At 42.6% G+C, this 22807-nt stretch overlaps 1 protein-coding gene across 2 annotated transcripts in view; it reads right to left on the bottom strand.

Annotated features, from left to right (window-relative positions):
• Positions 1-292: 292 nt before the first annotated feature.
• The window catches only part of PRKCH (protein kinase C eta), a 249476-nt gene continuing 226961 nt past the window's right edge, over positions 293-22807 (bottom strand). Inside the window, exons 14-16 of one of the 2 annotated variants that reach the window (XR_007128580.1) lie at positions 20838-21618; positions 1896-1902; positions 293-304 (exon numbers count right to left, since the gene is read on the bottom strand). Coding sequence is in view for 1 of the 2 variants with exons in the window: in XM_047736289.1 (XP_047592245.1) it covers positions 21472-21618 (147 nt within the window). In the remaining variant the exon portion in view is untranslated. Of the gene's footprint in view, positions 305-1895; positions 1903-20576; positions 21619-22807 lie in introns of those variants that run through there. The other variant, XM_047736289.1, reaches the window with a different exon arrangement.

Here is a 22807-nt window from a genome sequence, read left to right as displayed (position 1 = left end):
TCCCCAGGATTTGTTTATCTTCTCACTGGAAGTTTTTTTTTTTTTAAAGATTTTATTTATTTATTTGACAGAGATCACAAGTAGGCAGAGAGGCAGGCAGAGAGAGAGGAGAAAGCAGGCTCCCTGCTGAGCAGACAGCCCAATTCGGGGCTCGATCCCAGGACCCTGGGATCATGACCTGAGCCGAAGACCGAGGCTTTAACCCACTGAGCCACCCAGGCGCCCCCTCACTGGAAGTTTATACCTTTTGACCATCTTCACTCATTTCACTACCCTTCCTGCCTCTGCCAACCACCAATCTGTTCTCTGTATCTGTGAATTTGGTTTTTGTTGTTTTAGATTCCACATATCAATGAGATCATACAGTATTTGGCTTTCTCTGACTTATTTCACTTAATTCCCTCAAGGTCCATCCATGTTGTTGCAAATGGCAAGATTTCTTTATTTTTTGTCCTGAGAGCAAGAGAGAGAAAGGAGGAGCAGAGGGAGGAGAGACAGAATCTCAAGTGGACTCCCTGCTGAGCACAGAGCCCAATGCAGAACTTGATCCCATGACCCATAAGATCATGACCTGAAAGGAAACCAAGAGTCAGCCCTTAACTGAGCCATTCAGGGGCCCCAAGATCTCTCTATTGTTTAATGGCTGAGTAATCCATTGTGTGTGTGTGTGTATCCCATCTTTCTACCCATCCGCCTGTCGATGGACATTTCGATTGTTTCATGTCTTGCCTGCTGTAAATAATGCTGCTGTGAATTAACATCAGGTGTATGTATCTTTTCAAGAGAGTGACTTTGTTTCCTTCAGATAAATGCTCGGAAGTAGAATTGCTGGAACATAGGGTAGTTCTATTTTTAATTTGAGGAACCTCTGTATTCTTTTCCATAGTGGCTGCATCCGTTTACATTCCCACCGGCAGGGCACAGGATTCCTTTTCTCCACATCCCTGCAAACACTTGTTTCTTTTCTTTTCTTTCTTTTTTTTTTTTTTTAATTTGACAGAGAGAGAGAGAGAGATCACAAGTAGGCAGAGAGGCAGGCAGAGAGAAGAGGAAGCAGGCTCACCGCTGAGCAGAGAGCCCGATGCGGGGCTCGATCCCAGGACCCTGGGATCATGACCTGAGCCGAAGGCAGAGGCTTAACCCACTGAGCCACCCAGGTGCCCCTGTTTCTTTTCTTTTTGATACCAACCCCACTTGCAGGTGTGAGAGTCCATCCCGTGGCTTAGATGTGCCCTTCACTGATGATTAGTGATACCGACCCCCTCCTTACATACCTGTTGGCCATTTTGTAGGTCTTCTTTGGAAAAATATGTATTCAGACCCTCTGCCCATTTTTAAAAACCAGGTTTACAAAAATCCCGTTGTTTGTTCTTTTCCTATCAAGTTGTAGGAGTTCTTTCTATGTTTTGGATATTACCCCCTCATCTGACGAGCATATTTTCTTCTGTTTTGGAGGTTGCCTTTTCATGTTTTTGATGGTTTCCCTTACTGTGGAGACTCTCTCAATCTGATATTGTCCCGCTTGTTTATTTTTTACTTTTGTTGCGTTTGCTTTTGGGTGTCAAATCCAAAACAGTCACTGCAAATACTGATGGCACGGTCCTTACCCCTAAGTATTTTTTGTTTGTTTGTTTTTGTTTTTTAAGGTAGTTTTATGATTACATTCATGTTTCTAATCCATTTTGCATTGGGGTGTGTGTGGTATAGGACACTGACCCAGTTTCATTTTTTTGCCTGCGACTGTCCAATTTTCCCAACACCGTTTACTAAAGAGCTTGTCCTTTCCCCACTGTATTTTCTTGGCCCCTTTGTCATAAATTGAACATATATGGTCGCTCCCATTTATGGGCTCCCCATTCTATTCCGTTGATCTATGAGCCTATTTTTAATGCCACTACCCTACTGTTTTGATTACTTTAGCTTTGTAATATAGTTTGCAATCAGGGAGTGTGATGCCTTCAGCTTTGTTCTTTATCAAGATTGGTTTCGCTACTTGAGATCTTACGTGGTTCCATACAAATTTTAGGATTATTCTATTTCTGTGAAAATGCCATTGCAATTTTGATAGGCCTTGCATTGAATGTGTGGATTGCGTTGGGTAGCATGAAAATTTTAACCATATTCTTCCAATCCGTGAACATGGAATATCTTTCCATTAACTTGTGTCTTCTTCAGTCTCTTTCATCGATGTCCAGAGTTTTCAGTGCACAGGTCTATGATCTTCTTGGTTAAATTTATTCCTAGGTGCCTTTCTGGTGCATTTGAAAAATGGGGTAGTTTTCTTTGTTTTTCAGACAGTTTACTGTTTGTGTATAGAAAAGCACAACTAATTTTTGTATGTTTTGTATCCTGCAACTTTACCAACTCTGATTATTCTAACAGTTTTTTTTGGTGGAATATTTAGAGTTTGTCTGTATATAGTATATCCTCTGCAATAGAAATAAATATTTTCCTTTCTGATTTATGTCTTTTGTTTCTTTGTCTTACCTAATTGCTCTGATTAGGACCTTCAGTTGGATAAGAGTGGCAAGGGTTGATATCCTTATTTTTTTTTTCCTGATCTTAGAGAAAAAGCTTTCAGGTTTTCACTGTTGAGTATGATGTTAGTTGTGGACTTGGCATATATTTGGTCTTTATTATGTTGAGGTACATTTTCTCTATACCGAATTTGTTGAGGGTTTTTATAATGAAAAGATGTTGAATTTCATTACTTTTTCTGCTTCTACTGAGCTCATATGATTTATATTCACTTTTTTAACGAGGTGTATCACATTGATATTATAGGTATTGAACCATTTTTACATTTCTGGAATAAATCACACATGATCATAGTATATGGTCCTTTTAATGTATTGTTGACTTCAGTCTGTTTATATTTTATTGAAGATTTTTGCCCCTCTGTTTATCAGGGATATTGGCCTGCAATTTTCTTTTCTTGTGGTGACTTTCTCTGGTTTTGGTATCAGGGTAATTCTGGCCTCATAAGATGAGTTTGGAAGTGTTCCTTCCTATTCTATTTTTGGAAGAGTTTGAGAAAGATTTGCATTAATTCTTCTTGAAATGTTTGATGGAATTCACCAGGGAAACCATCTAGTCTTGGTATTGTTTGAAAAGTTTTAAATTATTGATTCAATCTCCTTGCGAGCAATCTGTTAAGATTTTCTATTTCTTTATGTTTCAATCTTGGTAGGTTGTATGTTTCTAGGATTTTATTTCTGCTACATTGTGCAGTTTGTTGGTGGATACAGGCATACCTCCGAGATTGTGGTCCAGACCACTGCAATAAAGTGAGTAGTACAATGAGGTCAAATTAATTTTTTGGTTTCTCAGTACATATAAAAGTTTATACTATAGTCTATTAAGTGTGCAATTATAGATCTAAAAATGCACATACCTTAATTAAAATACACTTTATTGCTTAAAAAATGCTAACCATCATCTGAGTTTTCAGCAAATTGTAATCTTTTTGCTGATGGAAGGTATTGCTTTGATGTTAATGGTTGTTGACTGATCAGGGTGGTGGCTGCTAAGGTTGGGGAGGCTGTGGCAATATCTTAAAATAAGTCCACAATAAAGTTCACTGCATTGACTCTCCTCCTTTTCATAAATGATTTTTCTATAGTATGTGATACTAATTAAAGCATTTCACCTACAGTAGAACTTCTTTCAAAATTGGAGTTAGTCCTTTCAAACCCCATTCAATGCTTTGTCAATAAAATTTGTGCAATATTCTAAATCCTTTGTCATTATCTCAACAAACTCCACAGCATCTTCACCAGGAGTGGATTCCACTTCCAGAAACTACTATCTTTGTTCATCCATAAAAAGCCATTCCTCATCCTTTCAAGTTTGATGAGTTTATAGCAATTCAATCATATCTGTAGGTTCCACTTCTCTCCCCTCCTTTTTTTAAGGTGGGAGAGGGGGAGAGGGGCAGAGAGAGAGAAAAATTTTAAGCAGGCTCCATGCCCATCCAGAGCCCAACGTGGGGCTCGATCTCACAACCCTGAGATCACGACCTGAACTGAATTCAAGAGTTGAAACTTAACCATCTGAGCCACCCAGGCACCCCAAGGTCAACTTCTAATTCTAGTTCTCTTGCTATTTCCCCTCACATCTGCAGACTCCACTGAAGTCTTGAACCCCTCAAAGTCATCCTTGAAGGTTGGAATCAACATCTCCCAAACTCCTGTTAATGTTATTTTGATCATGTAGTTAAAACTACTCTTCATAGCATCTAGAATGGTGAATTCTTTCCAAAGGGCTTCCAATTTACTTTATCCAGATGCATTGGAGGAATCCTTATTTGTGGCAACTACAGCCTTATGAAATACATTTCTTAAATAACAGTTCAAAGTCAAAGTTACTTCTTGAACTATGGGCTGCAGAATGTATTTTATGTTAGCAGGCATGAAAACCAACTGTACTCACTTCCATCAGAGGTCTTGGGTAACCAGATGCATTGTCAATAAATGGTAATATTTTGAAAGGAATCTCTTCTTAGCAGCGAGTCTCAAAATTGGGTTCAAAATATTCAGTAAGCCATGTTGTAAACAGATGTGTTGTAATATAGACTTTGCTCTTCTATTCATAGAGCACAGGCACAGTAGATTGAATATAATTGTTACGAATCCCTAGGATTTTCAGAAGAGACAATGAGCACTGGCTTCCACTTAAAGTCACCAGCTGCATTGGCCCCTAACAAGAGAGTAGCCTGTCCTTTGAAACTTTGAAGTCAGGCACTGACTTCTCTGAATTTTATTTATTGAAGTATACTTGGCATACAAAGTTACATTAGTTTCAGGTGTAAACATAATGATCTGTGTAGGTGCCATCTGTCACCATATAGCACTAATACAATACCATTGACCATATTCCCTATGCTGTACCTTTTACCCTCATGACTTATTCTATAACTGGAAGCCTGTAAATTCCACTTCCCCACTTTTCAGCAGGGTTCTGGAACTAGATTCTTTATATTCCAATTGCCCTTTTATTTTTTTAATTTAAAAACATTTTAAATAGGGCACCTGGGTGGCTCAGTTAAGTGTCTGCCTTCAGCTCAGGTCATGATCCCAGGGTCCTGGGATCAAGTCCCACATCAGGGTCCTTGCTCAGTGGGGAGCCTGCTTCTCCCTCTGCCTGCGGCTCCCCATGATTGTACACTTGCTCTCTGACAAAATCTTTAGGGGAAAAAAACATTTAAAATTAATTTTTGAGTAAAGTTGATGCTGTTACATTAGTTTCAGGTATACAATATAGTGATGTGACAAGTGTGTACATTATGCTATGCTCACCACACGTGTAGCTGCCGTCTGTCACTACACAGCACTATTACAACACCTTTGACTATATTCCCTCTGATGTGCCTTTTATCTCCATGATGTTCATTCCATAACTAGAAGTCTGTGTCTCCTACTCCCCTTCACCCACTTTGCCCATTCCAACACCCCCTTCCTGTCTGGCAACCATCCATTTTTTTTCTCTGTATTTATAGGTCTGATTCTGTATTTTTATTTATGTTTGTTTTTTTTTCTTTTTTCTTTTCTTTTTTTTTTGGTATCCACATATAAGTGAAATATATTTGTCTTTCTCAGTCTGATTTATTTCACTTAGGATACCTTCTAGGGCTCCATGTTGTCACAAGTGGCAAGATCTCCTTTTTATGGCCAATACCCGGTTTTGTGTGTGTGTGTGTGTGTGTGTGTGTGTATACATATGTAATTATATATCTATGTCTCTGTGTATATGCTCTTCCTTATCCGTTCAGGGGACGGATCTTCCTTATCTATCAGGGGACACTTGCATTGCTTCCATATCTCAGCTATTATAAATAATGCTGCTATAAGCATAGACATGCGTATGCCTTTTCAAATTAACACTTTCATTTTCTTCGGGTAAATATCCAGTAGTGATATTACTGGATCACAGGGTAATCCTATCTTTAAAGTTCTGAGGAACCTCCCTGTGTTTTTGGGAGGGGCTGCACCAGTTCGCATCCCCACCAACAGAGGGTTTCTTTTTCTCTAGAGCCTCATCAACATTTCTTTCTTACCTTGATTTTAGCCATTCTGACAGATGTGAGGTGATATCTCATTGTGGTTTTGATTTGCATTTCCCCAACAAGGAGTGGTATTGAACAGAGATCTTTTCATGTGTCTGTTGGCCATTTGTAGGGCGTCTTTGGTAAAATGTCTATTCAGGCCCTCTGTCCATTTTTAAATCTGATTGGGGGTTTTTCGGTATTGAGTTGAATGCATTTTTGCAACCATCTTTTCCCATGCGGTAGGTTGCCTTTTTGTTTTGTTGATTCGGGTTGCCTTTTAAACAGCAGGTTTTTCCTGTGCCCGGGCAGATGGATCTGCTCCTGCTCCATTGGTATTTTCCTTCCCCACTGCAGTTCACAGCGTCCGGCTTGGGGAATCCCTTTATTACTGTGTCTCTGTCTCTCTTGTCATCCTCTCTGTGCTCTGTCCCTCGTTGTGAAGAAGCTGTTCCATTTGCCCTCCGTTCTCTATCAGGAAGAATTGTTCTATAAACAGGCGTAGATTTGGTTGTGTTTATGGAGGAGGTGAGTCAGGGTTTTCCTCTGTCACTATTTTGGGCCAGAAGTCTTCTGACTTCTCCTCTTTAACCGTGAAAGTTCTAGATAAACTCTTCTTCCAAAAGAAGGCTGTTTCCTCTACATTCAAAATCTGTGGTTTGGTGCAGCCACCATCACTTAAGTGAGAGCATCTTGGTGACTTGCTGCAGACTTGACACCAGCACCTGCTGTTTCACCTTGCACTTGGGGATTACACAGATGGCGTCTTTCCTTAAACTTCATGAAGCTCTTGTGGCTTCAGACTTCTGCATCTTCCTCCCCTGTCTCAGCCTTCACAGAATTGGAGAGAGTGACAGCCTTGCTCTGGATTAGGCTTGAACTTAAGGAAATGCTGTGGCTGGTCTGATCTTCTATTCAGACCACTCAAAACTTTCTCTGTATCAGCAATAAGACTGTTTTGCTTTCTTATCATGCATGGGTTTACTGGACTTGTACTTTATTTAAGATTTATTTATTCATTTGACAACCTGGTTGATCAGGAAATGGAGAAACAGGCTCCCCACTGTGCAGGCAACATGACGTGGGACTGGATCCCAGGATCCCGGGATCATGACCTGAACCAAAGGCAGACACTTAATCAACTGAGCCACCCAGGCCCCCCTGGACTAGCACTTTTGATTTCCTTCAGGAACTTTACCTTTGCATTCACAGCTTTGCTCTTTGGCACAAGAAGCCTAGCTTTCCCCTTATCTTGGCTTAAAATATGCCTTATTCACTAAGCTTAATAATTTTTAGCTTTTAAAGTGACAGATGTGAGATTCCTCCTTTCACCTGAATACTTGGAGGCTGCTGTGCATTATTAATTCGACTGCTTTCAATATTGCCATGTCTCAGGAATAGGGAGGCCCAAGGAGAGGGACAGGGTTTGGGGAAACAGCTGGTTGTGCGAGCCATGAGAACACACACATTAAGTTTGCCATCTTATACGGGCATGGTTTGCAGTGTCCCGAAACCATTTGTAACATCAAAGATCACAGATCCCCAGAACAAAAGAGGTATTTCAAACTTCTTCATTAATATTAAAAGAATTACCAAAATGTGACAGAGATATAAAGTGAACAAATGTTGGGGAAAAATGGTGCCAATAGACAGGCCCAATGTAGGGTTACCACAAATCTTCAATTTGTAAAAATTAAACATCTGTGAATCTCAATAAAATGAAGTGTAACAAAACGGGCCATGCCCAGAATTGTTCATAATAGTCTGTTAGGATCCTTTGTATTTCTCTGGTATCAGTTGTAATGTTTCCTTTCATTTTCTCATTTTATTTGAGACCCTCTTTTTTTTTTTTTTTTTTTTTTTTTTTAGTTTAGCTAAAGTGTTTCCCATTTATCTTCTAAAAAACCAAACCAAACCAAACCAAAACAAAAAAAACCCTCTCACTCTCATTGGTATTTTCTCTATTTCTTTCAGTCTCTATTTAATTTATTTCCACCCACCTCTTTATTTACTTCCTTCTACTTTGGGCTTCATTTGTTCTTGTCCTAGTTTCCACAGGAAAGTAGGTAAAATCAGGTTGTTGGAGATCTTTCTTATTCCTTTAATGTAAGGGTTTATGACTTATAAACTCACTCAGTACTGCTTTTGTTGCATTCCGTAAGTTTTGGTAGGTTGTATTTCCATTAATCCTTTGTCTCAGGGTATTTTTAAAATTTCTTTTGATTTCTTCTTTAGCCCTTTGGTGGTTCAAGAGGATGTTGTTAAATCTCCATCTATTGGTGAATTTTCCATTTTTCTTCTAATAGTTGATTTCTAGTTTCACAACATTTTCTGTCTCTTATTATAGTCTCCTAAATTCTATTTTTTCTATACATGTGCAGAGACCCCAGCTTTCTTTTCATTTCCTTTTGCGTGGAATATCTTTCTCCATCCCTTCACTTTCAGTCTGTGTGGGTCCTCAAAGCTGAAGTGAGTCTTGTAGGCAGCATGTAGTTGGGTCTTGTTTTTTCTAATCCATTCAGCCCCTTTATGTCTTTTTTTTTTTTTTTAAGATTTTATTTATTTATTTGACAGACAGAGATCACAAGTAGGCAGAGAGGCAGGCAGAGAGAGAGGAGGAAGCAGGCTCCCCGCAGAGCAGAGAGCCCGATGCGGGACTCGATCCCAGGACCCTGAGATCATGACCTGAGCCGAAGGCAGAGGCCCAACCCACTGAGCCACCCAGGCGCCCCCCCCTTTATGTCTTTTGAGAGAATTTAGTCCCTTAATGTTCAAAGTAATTACCAATGGGTGTGGACTTATTACCATTTTGTTAATTGTCTTCTGGGTATTTTTCTAATTCACTTTCCCTCCTCTTGCTCTCATTTGTGATTTTATGATTTTCTCTAGTGGTATTCTTAGATTCCTTTTTCTTTTGTGTATCTACTTTGGGCTTTTGTTTATGGTTACCATTAGGCTTACATAAAACCTATTTATAACAGTCTATTTTAAATTGATAACCAAGTTTGAACACCTTCTAAATCTCTACACTTTTAGTCTCTCACCCCATGTTTTTGATGTCACAATTAAGGGATATGCAAAATAAGATGTTAAGTTATTGTAGTAGCTTAGTAAGTTGTTCTTACTACTTTTGTCTTTTAAATTCCATGCTAGATTTATAATTAACCTACTACAACTATAACAGATTATTCTGAAGGTATATATTTGCCTTGACCAGTGATTTTTATACTTTCATATGCTTTCCTGTTGCTCCTTTCCTTTCAACCTAAAAAAGTCCCTTTAACATTCCTTGTAAGACAGGTCTAGTGGTAATGAAATCTTTGAGCTTTTGCTTATCTGGAAAATTTTGTCTCCAATTCTGAAGGACAACTTCCTTGAATATTCTTGGTTGGCCATCTTCTTTTCTTTCAATGCTTTGCAGGCAAGAAGGGAATGACAAAATATATTCAGTTTCTGCCAAAAAAAAATTTCTAATAGTTTTATTGAGGTTCTTTTGTATAATAGTCTTTTTTTTCCCCCTTGCTGCTTTTAAGAGTCTCTCATTGTCTTTAATTTCTGACAACTTAATGTGTCTCAGTGTAGATCTCTTTGGGCTCCTCTTACTTGGAACTCAGATTTTCCTGGACATAGAGGTCTGTTTTCTTTCCCAGGTTAGGGAACACTGTAGCCATTACTTTCTCAAATAAGCTTTCTGTCCCTTCTTTGTTTTCCTTCTGGGATATCGATAATGTAAATATTGGCCTGCTTCATGTTGTCCCATCATAAGACCCTTAGAAGTTATCTTAACTCATTTTTCTTTTTGTTCTGTCAGTTGGGTCAGTTCTGTTGTCCTGTCTTCAGACTTATTTATCTTTTTTTACTCCTTCATATAGTGTGCTGTTGAACCCCTTTATTGAATTTTCCAGTTTAGTTATTATATTCAGCTCTCTGAGTCATTTGGTACTTTCTTATATTTTCTATCTCTTTGTTGAAGTTCTCACTTTGTTTATACATTGTTCTCCTGACCTTGGTAGCCACCTTTATGATCGCCATTTTGAACTCTTGATCAGGTAAATCACTTATTCCCATTTCATTAAAGTCTTTTTCTGGGGTTTTATCTTACTCTTTCACTTGGAATATAGTCCTCTGTATTTTTTAATTTTCCTTGACTCTCAGCGTTGGTTTCTATGCATTACATAAAAGAACCACCTCTCTTAGTCTTGATGGAATGGCCTCATGAGGGAGATTGAACCTTATTATTTAACCCTGCCCTAGATCTTTGTTGGCTGCTTGGACAATCACAAAGGTGTGTGGGACATCTTTGTTCTTAGTGGCTCCCAATAGTTGAGGGTGTGTCAAGACAGGTCAGTGTCCCCAAGGGGAAAATCTCTGTCAACACCTACCAGCAGTCTGATTGGAAGCTGGACCCTCAAGACAGTAGCTTTTAAAATATGCCAATATAGTTCTTTCAGGGGAATCCTGGAGTGTTTCTGCCCTCTCTGCACTGAGGTGTGGAGGGAGAGACCATTAAGAACGGTTTCTTTGTTTCCTACTGTTCCATTGAACCTGTGAACATAAGCCTAGGCTACCAGACTCTCAGGGATGTGTCCTTAAGCAAGAACTGCAAAAGCTGGGATACCAGATGTATGTAGAAGCTCCCTTTTTAGAGATACCAGTGACCTGGGCTGGTGCAGAGATAGAGTGCCAAGATGACACTCACTGGCCTCCCTGGTCCCTGGAGAAGATTATAGTCAGCAATTACAGGCCCTCGGGCTTCAGCTTTTAAGATCTGCAAATTGGCCTTTCTTATGGGAAGACTGGACATTTCAGTCTGCTGCCTGTGCACTGTGCCTTGAGATGGTTAAGAACAGCTTCTGTTACAGTCTTGTGAAACCCACAAATGTAAGGCCCACTGGTCACCAGTTAGGCAATCAAGTGGTGCCTCTCCTGAGTGGCAGCTATAAAACCTGGGGTGCCAGATGGGTGCACAAATTCCTTTTGGGGAGATACTAGTGACTGGAGTGAAGCAGAGTACAAAGATGGCACCTGGTGGCCTGCCCAGTCTTTGGAGAGTATTGTGGTTGGCCCCTAGGTATGTGTTAGATTGGAAGCCTGTGCCTCGGGCCATAGGTTTTAAGATAAGCAAATAGGCCTCTTATGGAAAGACTGGGCATTTAATGATGCTTTTCTGTGCTGTGCCCTGCTGGGGAATAGCCATGTTGAGTCCATGCTGTCAAAAACTGTTTCTTAGTTTGCTATAGCCTTGTGGGTCTCATGGACACAAACTCCACTGGTTTTCAGAACTAGATGTTTTGAAGTTCCATCTTTCAGGTAGAAGTTTTTAAACATTGGGTCAGGGGTGCCTGGGTGGCTCAGTAGATTAAGTGTCTGTCTTCGGCTCAGGTCATGATCTCAGGGTCCTGGGATCGAGCCCCATGTTGGGTTCTCTGCTCAGCAGGGAGCCTGCTTCCCCCTCCCTCTCTGTCTGCCTCTATGCCTATTTGTGATCACTCTCTCTCAGTCAAATAAATAAAATCTTTTTAAAAAAATAAATAAAATTTGGGTCACCAGATATGAGGTCTAAACCCTTTACTCCTTAAGGGAGAAGATTGGAGTTTTGAGTTCCTTCCTGGTTGTGTGTCACAGCACTAGGGGATGAAGTTTCTGATAAGACGATCTCTACCTCTTCTACCCATTTTTTTGTGGGTTTTTTCCCCCTCATTTACCCCATGTGTAGAGTCACTTGGCTAGTTTCTGGATTTCTTTCAGAGGAAATTGTTCTGTATGCAGCTATAGATTTAGTATGTCGCTAGGAAGAGCGGAGTTTGGAAGCCTCCTATATTGCCATCTTGAACCAGAACTGTAAAAGCTTAACCTTTGGGGTTCCTAGGTGGCTCAATCAGTTAAGTGTCTGCCTTCGGCTCAGGTCATGATCTCAGGGTCCCCCAAATGAGCCCCACATCAGGTTCCCTGCTCAGCAGGGAGTCTGCTTCTCCCTCTCCCTCTGTCTCCCTTCCTCCTTCCTCCTCTCCCTTCCCTTGCTCATGCATTCTCTTTCTCAAATAAATAAAATCTTTAAGGAAAAAAAGAAAAAGCTTTACTTTCTCCTACTACTCTTTCTTCCCCCTCAAATCATAATTCAAGTGTTCACTTCTGTTTTCAAACAGTTGAGTATTTCACTTCTAAGAACAACCATTTCTTAATGCCTCTGGTTTTCTCTGATGAGCTATTTGCCCCAGAAAGGTCACCAGTAGCTGGAAATGGAGACAGGGGCCAACACTGTTGGTTACTTGATGAAACTGTTCTTTCTTTTATCCCTCTCCCACACTCCTAGAACCTGATTTGGTTGTCCTTCCTTATCTTTCAGTGGAGATTGAATTCTTCTGTAGCCCCAGTTGGCTAAGTCATAATTTGTCTAAGACTTAGACTCTAAGCCACTGGTTCTGTATTTTAATTGCATGGTGAAATCATCTGGGAAGTTTTAAAAAATGCCACCAATGCCACCTGGGACTATAGGGTGCCCTTGGGTCAGTGGCTTGGCTTCCATTTCCCTTCGTGAGTGACTGGTTTTAGGTATGATCATGTGATGCTAAACTGGTCAATGGGAAAGGGAATAGGAAGCTGGGAAACTTCCAGGGAGACTTTCTACTTAAAAAAAAAAAAAATCCTTTACAAAATTGAAGTCATGATTTGGGGGTGTCCTTCTTCTGTCTCTTCTGTCCTTCTTCTGTGTTGTCTGTATGTGCCCTAAGGTGAAGGAGCTTTGTTTAATTTAGGAAGTGATCTGTGGATATTACCTCATTTGATCCTCCTATCCTCTGAGGTAGTTAATAGCTTGCTGTTGGTGACGATTCCCATTTTACAGTCAAGGAGACTAAGGTTCAAGGAAGTTATAGTGCGTTCTCACCCATGACATTTCTCCCCAACAACAACCGCCCATAGGAGCAGAGCCAGAATAAACACAGCTCAGCCTGGTTCTGGAGACCATAATTTTCAACCTATTAGCAGGGGTGTGCTGATAAGCTGCCAACTATATAAAAAACAGAAACTTCTGATAAATGCTACAGATGTTCATGTTATAAATATTCTCACTATGCCCAGTTTTAAGTTATGCTGTGAATTCACCAAATACTAACTTAAGAAGAGTTTTGTGCAGTTGATTCTTGTGAGCCTGTATGAGCCAGCTTCAGCAAACTCCTAGAAAGTGAGGCAAGTGCTTAAACCCAGCCTTTGGTGCTAAGAACCACATTTCTCACCAACTTCCTAAACAGAACTTTCTCTTAACACATGCCTCCCCAGAGGAGATTTTTTTTTTTAAGATTTTATTTATTTGTCAGAGAGGGAGGGAGGGAGAGAGAGAGAGAGAGAGAACACACAAGCAGGGAGAACAACAGGCAGAGGGAGAAGCAGGCTCCCTGCTGAGCAGGGAGCCCAAGGCAGGGCTGGATCCCAGGACCCTGGAATCCTGACTGGAGCTGAAGGCAGACATTTAATCCACTGAGCCACCCAGGCGTCTCCTGGAGCAGGTCTTAAGTCTGGAGTTCTGCCTTGTTAAGATGGGTGCTTAGCTCTTGTTCCTTGAAGGTAGATAAGCACCCTGAGGAGGAAACCATTAGAGGTAAACTTCAGAGGTGTTGTAATGCCTCCAGGAGGCCAATGATGCAGACTGGAGTCCCAGGGGCCATTTCTCATTCTTTGGTGTAGTAAGCCAGGAGAGGCTTTACCATTTGCTTTGTCTGTTTGCCATCTGAGTTGCTGTGCCTTTTGTACACACTTTCTGAGCCCCCCAAACAATGCTGTGCCAGATTCATAGCTGTGTGGTAGAGTAAAACAGCAGGGCCCGGGGCATATGGCCAGTGGAAGCATTACAGTAGGACAACTCTGGGCCTGTTCCAGTGGGCCAGGGGAAACAGCACAGTGAGAGTGTGCTTGCTAAGCCCATTTCAGACTGTGGCATGGTAGTCTCTAAAGGCTTGCAGGGACCTCTGATTGTTCTGGCTGACCTCCTGCTCATCCTCCCACCAGGGGCTATAGTCTGTGTAAAGATGTCCAGTGATGGTAAATTCCCTCTCTGCCAAGGAAGTGACAGTACATTGGAGTACTTTTGTCGAAAAAAAAAATTTTTTTTAAAGTCATAACAAATTCTGTAACCCCTGTTAGAGCCTGACATCCTAGTTCTGATGCTGGGGCTATACACTTCCAGGCTAGTCTCTCTGCGTATAGCAAATCCATCAGCGTAGAACAGGTTACGCTACAGTGATGAAATGCCACAATCTCGCTGGCATCAAACAGTAATAAAAAGACTATTTCTTGTCAGGCAAACTGTCCAACAAAGGCTGGCTGAGGGCTTGGCTCAGGTAAATCACTGAATGTAGGCTGTCAGAGGCCAGGTGTCCTCTCTCAACCTAGCCATTCACTTGGAGGAAGGAGTCTGGTCCGTTAGAGGAAAAGGACAGTCTCTCCCCAGCACTGAACTGTTCTGTCTTACAAATATTGTACATAATTCTGCTCTTGTCCATTAGAACTATTCTTGTGGCCTTACCTGTCCATAATGAAGCTCCCACCGCATGTCCAGGGGGCTCAGGGCTGGAAATACTCAGCAGCCTTTGTGGTTATCACAATAGTTTTTCATACATTTGAAGGCAGTTAGGCCATTCTCCTGCCTTCTTCCCCAGGCTCCCCCCAGTTTACCTCCTCATGACTGTCTTCTATACTTTTTGCTCTCCTCATCAGTTGACTTTCCTCAGAACGTGGTAGAGGTTTGTGTCTCTTCACTCCAGGTGTCTAGTGTGGAATCCAGTTTTCTAGGTCCAATCTAATCTTGGCAGAGCTCAGTGGAGCTTATCCACTTACCCTCTGGGGCCCCACGTTTGGAACTCTGGAACTTCAGATTGTGTCTTTAGTTTTGTGGCCATAGCCACAGAACCCTGAAATTGTATAGTCACTATTCACCAGACTGTAAGCTCCAAGATGGTGGGGCCTGACTGTTTGACTTGTTGTAGTGTCCCCTTCACTTGGAAAAAGGTCTGATAAATCCTAATGTGTTGACTACATACACTTACTCTTTTCCTCTGCCTCCTTTTTCACTTGTACTATGAAGTCCTGACTCCATCTTGTCCTGACATAATTAGCTTTTCAGACTCAAGTATAGGTTATATTCGTTTCTTAAATTTGTTCCAGCATATAGGTATGAAAGACTATTGCAGGAGTCAAAAAATGTGTGTTTGACACCCAGCTCTGATTATATCCTTCAGTACCATGTTTGAGACCCTCTAAGCTGCCAGGTGCCATGGATACAATCATGAGGAAGACCAGAGGCCACCATTCCACTGAGTAGGTTAATTCAGGCAAACCATATAATGACTTCAGACTGTACATTCCATGAATGCAAGGCTCTTTGGGTGTTTTACCATTCTAGTTTTCCCAGAAATGAGATCATGCCCGGCAGATAGTCAGTGCTCAGTAAGTATTAGTTTAATGACTATGTGGACTTCTAAGCTTTGGTTAGCTCTTTCGTATCGGAGTTTGCTGGGGGGGCATATGTAGTTTGAAAACTTAGCAGCTTTTTCCATTGTCTAGTTTTTGTATTTCCTCGTGTTGCTTGCTTGATATAATGAGATTAAAGAAAGGTGTGAAATTTGTCTGTTAATCCTAAGGGAGTACAGGTTGTAGAACACTATTCCAGGTTAGTATCCATCTGTTAGTTACCATACTTAGACTCCCATTATTCATTGAATCCAGCTAGGCCACAAGTTGGTGAGACTTCATCACATATGCTAATGAAGCTCAGATATGTGAAACCTATCCTACACCTCTGAACCAACTAGTCTGGAAACCATCCAAAAAGAAAATGAGATTAGGCTTTCCAAATTTATCTCTATGAGCAGTCCTGATGATCAGTACCCTTTCTGGTGCTCCTAAATTACTACTAGAGTAATTCTGTTCTGCAATTTTGCTTGTACTTGCTTAGATCTATATAATCTCTTTATTTACCTTGGGCTACACTCCATTTTGCCAATGACTCATAATTGTTTATATCTTAAATTCTTTTCCTCAAGGAAAAACACAGGAAGTAGAGCTGAAAAATCTTTTTCTTTCATTGTGTTCTAGTATCAGTTTCTAGAAGGGGGCTTACCTTCTCTTGATCTTGTGCTGATCTTTAGAAAGCCATTTTTCCTTTCCATGTATGAACATGAGAAATAAGGCAATCAGGTATGAGAGACTGAAATACGATTTTAGGAGCAAGTGATCTGTATGAGCCTCATAGGAATTTGGGACTGAGAGGGTATGCAGAGAGGGGGTGTGGTTGTGAAAATTGCATGGAGATGGACAGGGAGGCAATCGGAGTGATAGTCTTGTGTGAGGCATGAACAATATGGCATTGACCAACCATATCCCTCTGCTCACCTTTAGTCATGAGAGCACAAGCCTGGAAGAACTTGAGGGATCATCTAGGTTATGACAGACACTGTCAGGTCAAACAACTACTAGATTATCTCTGGTTTCTAATTTGAAATATCTACAAAGAAAATTCTCGTCTCAACCTCTGCAAGCCACTTCCATGTTTGACCACCCTCAGTGCCTACACAATTGTTGCTCTGTTTAGCTGGAATTCTTCTAGCTACGGTCCAAGCCCTTAGAAGAATGGAACCTCTGTGGGTTAGAACTGCCTTGGTGGCCTGAGAAAGGCAGTCCTGGGAGGTGTGGAAGGATGGTACGTGGGAACAGGGGTGTAATGCCCAGTTTCTAGTAAGAATACATAGGACTTCAGGGTCTCATTTTATTAGGGACGCTCATCACAGAGATCTTCATCCAGGAAGTCAAACACCTTGGTTCTACTAGTGGCACGCCAGGACCTAGGGAACACCTTGAACATGCATCCTCTTTCTTCTGAACTGGTCCACAGACATACTGAGTATCCAGAGGGAGACCAGCAGGTACTGGGTTGGGGTATGGTCTCTGTTACCTGGTCAGAAGGGACTTAAATGTGCCTTCGAGTTAAATATGAAAGAAAAAAAGCTTTCCTGAAAGGCTTGAGGAAAAAGCCTCTTTAGGATAAACCAGATATTTCTTAGCCTCTTTTTTATACCCAGCAGCACAGTTTCAAGCACAGTACGGGTCATGCATGTCAATCAGGGCAGCAGCATGAACTCAAAACAGCCTGCAAGAAGTTTTTAAAAGCGCCTCCAGAGAAATCTCTGCAGCCAACCAGCCAGAAAAGCAAAAGCCCCCTGGCTTGGAGCTGGCACAGCCTCCCTGTCAGGTGAGATGGGCTCTATGAGGAACACAGTCGTCCCCTTCTGCCCCTGTTCTGGCGGACAGCCCCCAGGCCCCGCCACCTTCCCTCGCTGCTCTGCAATCGTGGACCATCATTGCCAATACCCACTGACCATTTTCTCCGTCCCAGCCCTGGCTGAAGTGCTTGACCTAGAAGAATCTGGTGAATTTCTGAGGCATTAACAGAAGGCTGGCAAGGGCTATTCTCCCATCTCACAAATGAGAACATTGTCATCTAGGGGCAAGAATGCCTTTCCCAAAGAATAAAGGGCAAATCCGGTTCCTAGGTCTGCACAGTACTCCAGTCAGGACTCCTAAGCCCCTTCGAGGAGGCGGGAGCACACTCACAGGTGGTCTGTACCAGGGAGGGGCTGACGCAGAGGGATGCCGAAGACACAGGAACACCTGAGAGAGAGACAATGGTAGCAGCCCTTTCTGGGTTCTCAAAGAGCCTATGAGATAAATGTGCAGATCAGGATTTTATGGAGTCCTTGGGATTGGAAAACTGCCTCCAACTTGTTGAGCTCTGAAAAATCAAAATGCTAGAGGGAGAGCGCACAGAAGGGATCAGCTCATGGGGGTGAGTGAGGGAGGTGGCAGGAGGGGACGAGCGCCTGCCCAGAGAGTGGAGGTGAGGGTGGGGGCAGCCAGGACTGGATGAAGCTGACCGTGGCATTCTTCGTTATGGTTCTAATTCAGCACAGGAAGGAAGAGAGACTACAAAGGCCCATTTATAACCACGCTCCCATCCACGGTGTTCAGCCTGCAACTCTGTTTGGAGAAACCTCTGACCCCGGGTTGATTTCCACTGCAAATGTCTCAGGCTGTCTCTGAGTCTTACCCTTGGATAATGTAAAATAAGCTATAGGACCCACCGTGACTGTGTGCCGAGGACATTTTCATTTTGCATCAGTGCAGCCAGATGAAGCAATCAATCAGGGTGACCAAATTTGGGACTAAAGATTGGACAAGATATTATGGTGTTGGCCCACGATAACGGTCAAGGCCAAAGCGGCAGTGGATGGGATATTTGTGAGGCCACATATACCGAACTGAGATCAGTGAGAAATGGGTGTTTTTTTTTTTTTTTCTTTTCTTTGCTACCAGGCTCTAGCAGCTCTGTAGTTGTCCCAGCTGCCACAGTTGGCCCCACACCACACCTTCTTCCCAGTGATGCCACAGCTGGGTGGTAAGTTACTGAAAACAGGAGTACCCTGGGGTGGTGGGGGCACAAGGAAAGGCCTGGAAACCCCACCTCGGGTCAGAGTGCTCCTCAGGGGTTCAGATGGGGTTCAGATGTCTCCGTATGACCCAGACCATTTCCTCTTCCTCGGAGGCCCGGATTCAGATTGCATCAGTCCGGCCTGCCCCGTTCCTTGGAGGGGGTTAGTGGTTCTAGGACCTTGACACACAAATCATATAATCTTGCTGCTGATAAATGGTTCTGCAGACAGGATGGCTCACACTGTCCTGCCCAGCTGGCAGTTTATCTAGCGTTCCCTGTGAAGCCCAGTCTGCACCCTTCTTGTTTTCAAAACCCTACAAAACCGGGAAAAATTAAAATTGGCCTTGATAGAAGGCACTCATGAACCTGACTAAAAGTGGGGATTCTGGAGTTAAACTGCCTGGTTCAAGTCCTCACCGTAATGTTTTACTGTAGGAGTTGTGACAAGTCAGGTAATCTCTCTGTATCTCACTTTCCCCATCTGTACAATAGAGAGTGGCCACTTCTTGGGATTTGGAATGAATAAATACACTTAAACATTTGGAAGAGGGCCTCACACCGGAATTAAATGTCAGTCATTAGTAAGTGAAAATATCTTCTGGGGTCAAAGCTGATCAAAGTCTCAACATATCCATTTTCCTTTCAAATTCTCCACCCTTCATGGACTTAATAGGGGGACAGTTTGGGAAAGTAGGGAGATAAGGCCTGATTGTTTTTCAAGATTCCTTATCCGAGAGGCAAGATGGTACTGCAGGAAAGGGTGTGACCTTATCTTGACTTCCATGCCCTCAGCTGAGCGGGAGGGAAACCCAGCACCCCTAGCAGCCCCAGCAGCCCCAGCAGACTCAGCACCTGCTGACCAAATGGCTCATGTCCAGTCTATTGCAGGAAGTATGGGCGGGTGAACTTGCTGATTCTCAGAAAGGACCCAAGATTTAGAAGAATGGATTAAAGATGTTAAGAGCCCTAACCTTGGACTTGGAGACTCCTAGAGCTTTAGGCAAACATCCTGTACCTAGCCTCTCTCTCCTCACATAGAGGAGGGAGGAAGAAGCAGCACTGGAAACCCTCTCCTGGCATGATCGTTGATATTCTGTTGGGTAGGCCTGGGATGGAAAGAATGGACTTAAACCAAACTGGGCAGCCCAGGTAGTGGGTCTGAATAGATTGTGAAAAGGGAAGCTGCTGAGTGATTAAAGAGAACATTTCGGGCCTTTGTGGGGCTATGATGGTTTTTGTAAATAAACATAGGAGGTATGCTTTATTGTTCATCCTTCTTTACCTGTGGGGAGTAAATAAACCACTAGATCCACTCCTTCCCAAGTCTGAAACCTTTGGGCAACCAATTAAACTTCTCTGAGCCTTTCTCTTCTTATTTATAAAATAAACTCTGGTAGTCACACTGGAAACGGTGGTAGAAGGACCAGAAGATGTAGGGAAATTGTATAGCTTCGGGGTGTGTCTGCACCACTAGGCACTAAACAAAAGTAAATGGAGGTCCCTAGTGACTCTGTTCATTCAAAAGTCCTTTTTCAGCTGGCAAAACAAAAAACTCAGGACAGAGATTTTCAATAGTGCCTAGATACCCTTGGGCTGCTCTATAATTCTGCACTGGGTTTGTAAACAGAGGCCATGTTCTGGCCAATCTTTGTGTGTAGAAGTGATGCAGCATATCCTTCCTTGGAGATGTAGTTAAGTACCTCCTCCCTCTTTCTTCCTTGCTATGGCAATCTTGGAAACTATGTTTTCCAGACAGCATATTTATGAGATCCAAGGGGGCCATTGAACTTGCACTATGTTTTATGTGACTGAGAAATCAACATTGTGCTGAGGCACTGAGACAGAGGACTGCTCTGTCGCTGTACAGCTTAGCGGTCAGTACCCTGAATCAGAACAGAAGTTCTGGGCGATAAGAGGTCAAGTCTGTTTAGGGAGATGCAGGTTCTGTCAGCTTTCCAGGAATTTACTTTAGGAGTTCTAGCCATTCTGCTCAAAACCTTTTAGATCTCTCATCTCCTAGTGGGGATGGGACAAATCATCCTAGACAGAAAGTTTGCTTTTGCTACAAAATGCATTTATTTCCAGACAGACAAAATTCTCCAGCTGCATATATGAGTACATATTCTAAGGTCCTTCGGTAAATGTCCTGTTTGTAAGAGTCATTTCTAATTATTAAAATGCATACCAAACATTTTTGTCTCTTAAAATATAACTTAAATAACCTGCTAATGTGTAAGCCGTAAGTCTGGTCACTGACATGAGTGGCGTGCGATTCTTCACTGAGTGTGGTGCAGGATCAACACATCATCCCACGCTGAGAAGTGGCTCCGTCTCACTGGGCACTCAATAAATATCCGTTCAAGTGAGGATAAGAGAATAAGCTGGAACAGTTGTCTTGGTGCCCAACATCTGTTTTCAAAACAGGGCTTTACGCTGTGAGTTTTGTTTCTTCAGAGTAAATCATTCTGCTTGGAAAGCCATTCATTTCCTTACCTTCAAATACTTCATTAGCATTTACAGACTTCTTGCAGTCTGCTGGTATCCGGTGCTCACTGGCTTAAGAAGAGCACAGGATGGCCCAGACCAAGTCTTGATTTGCCTGTTGAAGTGAAAAGCCCGTTGGCTCAGAATTTCTAGGATCGAGTTGATTCTTCACACCTTCTCTTGTGTTGGTTCCTTCTAATATCCCAAGCCCAGAGGAACCGTGGAAACTCCTAGGTTGAGCAGTATACTTCTTCATGAAATCTCATTTCAGTATCCACTCTTTCTAGCACCCTGGCTTCGTGAGGACTTGAAAGAGCTGACATCCTGACCTCCTTTCCACCTGCGCTCTGAAGGTAAGGTTCTTGTTCTAAGGCTGATACTGGGGAATGCCCCACAAAGGAAATTCCTGGAAAGTCTGGATCTGCTTGTGATTCTCATAGCATGCCTTTCATTCCCCATAAGGCTAAGGTTGCAATTCTGGAGACACAAAGGAAAAGTTTCTAAATTCATCCTGGTTAATCATAGGAAGATGTCCCTCATCAATTGGGGTTAAAACTGGCTCTTCCTTAATGAAGTCAGGGTCAAAATTACTGACATCTTCTCGGGATTTCTGTCAAAAGGAAACAAGGGTCAGATTTTAGGCACAGGAGGCTTTCTCCTCTTCCCTGGGCCTGCACCCTCTCCGGGGAGGTCAGAAGGGTTCTACGGCCCTGGGAGCCACAGTATTTACAGTTAGAACCATTAGGACTAAGCGCATTGTAGTAATTTTGCTGTGCTGTGTGTTGTTATGGGCATTTGGGAACCCCCACTTCACTAACCCATGGAAATCTTGCCGAGAAGGCCCGCCTCAGGCCAGGAGGCAAAGCAATTACTTTGGTCACCTGATCCAGCCCTCTCAATCACCCTTTAGTTGGCATTTCACCAAAGTGCCACTTCTCAACGGGCTCTACTGAGGGACACACACACTTGGTTGTCAACAGAGTGTAAGTTCACACTTGCCTCACCAATTGCTTATACATAAGACTCTAGGTTTGAAGAGATTTTCTTGAAAGACATGGAAGCACAGAGTTTAGGAAGCAACTGCCTCTTGCTTTACTCACCAGTTGGCTTCCTGTTGTCTCGCTGGCAAAGCCTTCCCTCCTCCCTGAGGCATTGGCAGGGGAGGCCTGGTAAAGGAAGTGGCTTGACAGCTGGGTGCCTGGTGCTCAACCTTGGGGGCTGTTACAGATTAAGCTGACTGTATGTTTGGAAATGTTGATATTTTACATCTTTATAAACTAATGCTGGAAAGCTCACTTCTGCCATTGTTAGGTAAGAAAAATGAGAGGTCTAAGTTGAAGATATGTTTCTGCTTTCTCCACTGTGGATCTCTTGACCCAAAGGCAGAGCTAGACCACCCTCAGGAGTGCCCCCTCAGCTACCTTGCTTGGGAAGGTACCCCTGGCGTGCCTGGTATTTCTCGAGTCAAAGGGATTTGGCCTGAGGTCTGGGCAGCAGTAGCTGATCCAGACCCAGGCTCTCCAAGCCAAGGAGCCAGGTTCAGTGAGATGGGTAGCATTTCATGCCTTTTCTACTTCCTTGAAGGCTTGGGAAAGGTACCGGGGGTATGTGAGGAAACTTTAAGAATGATGAATTTCTCAGCCCCAATCTTTTGGGGAAACCTAGGAAGTTTTAGGTCTTTTACGCTCCAGAAAGTTTAGGTTAAGGGAGAATGGATTCCAGAGCAAGCAAGAGGTGAAAAATTTGAGAGAAGTAACCTGGAAGGAGAGAGAGGCTGCCTCAAGGGCCAGCCTCCTCCT

This window comes from Lutra lutra, chromosome 7 (assembly GCF_902655055.1).
Source record: "Lutra lutra chromosome 7, mLutLut1.2, whole genome shotgun sequence".
Lineage (NCBI taxonomy): Eukaryota > Metazoa > Chordata > Mammalia > Carnivora > Mustelidae > Lutra > Lutra lutra.
Note: the sequence above shows the minus strand (reverse complement) of the source record. Positions and strands in the feature narration are given on the sequence as shown.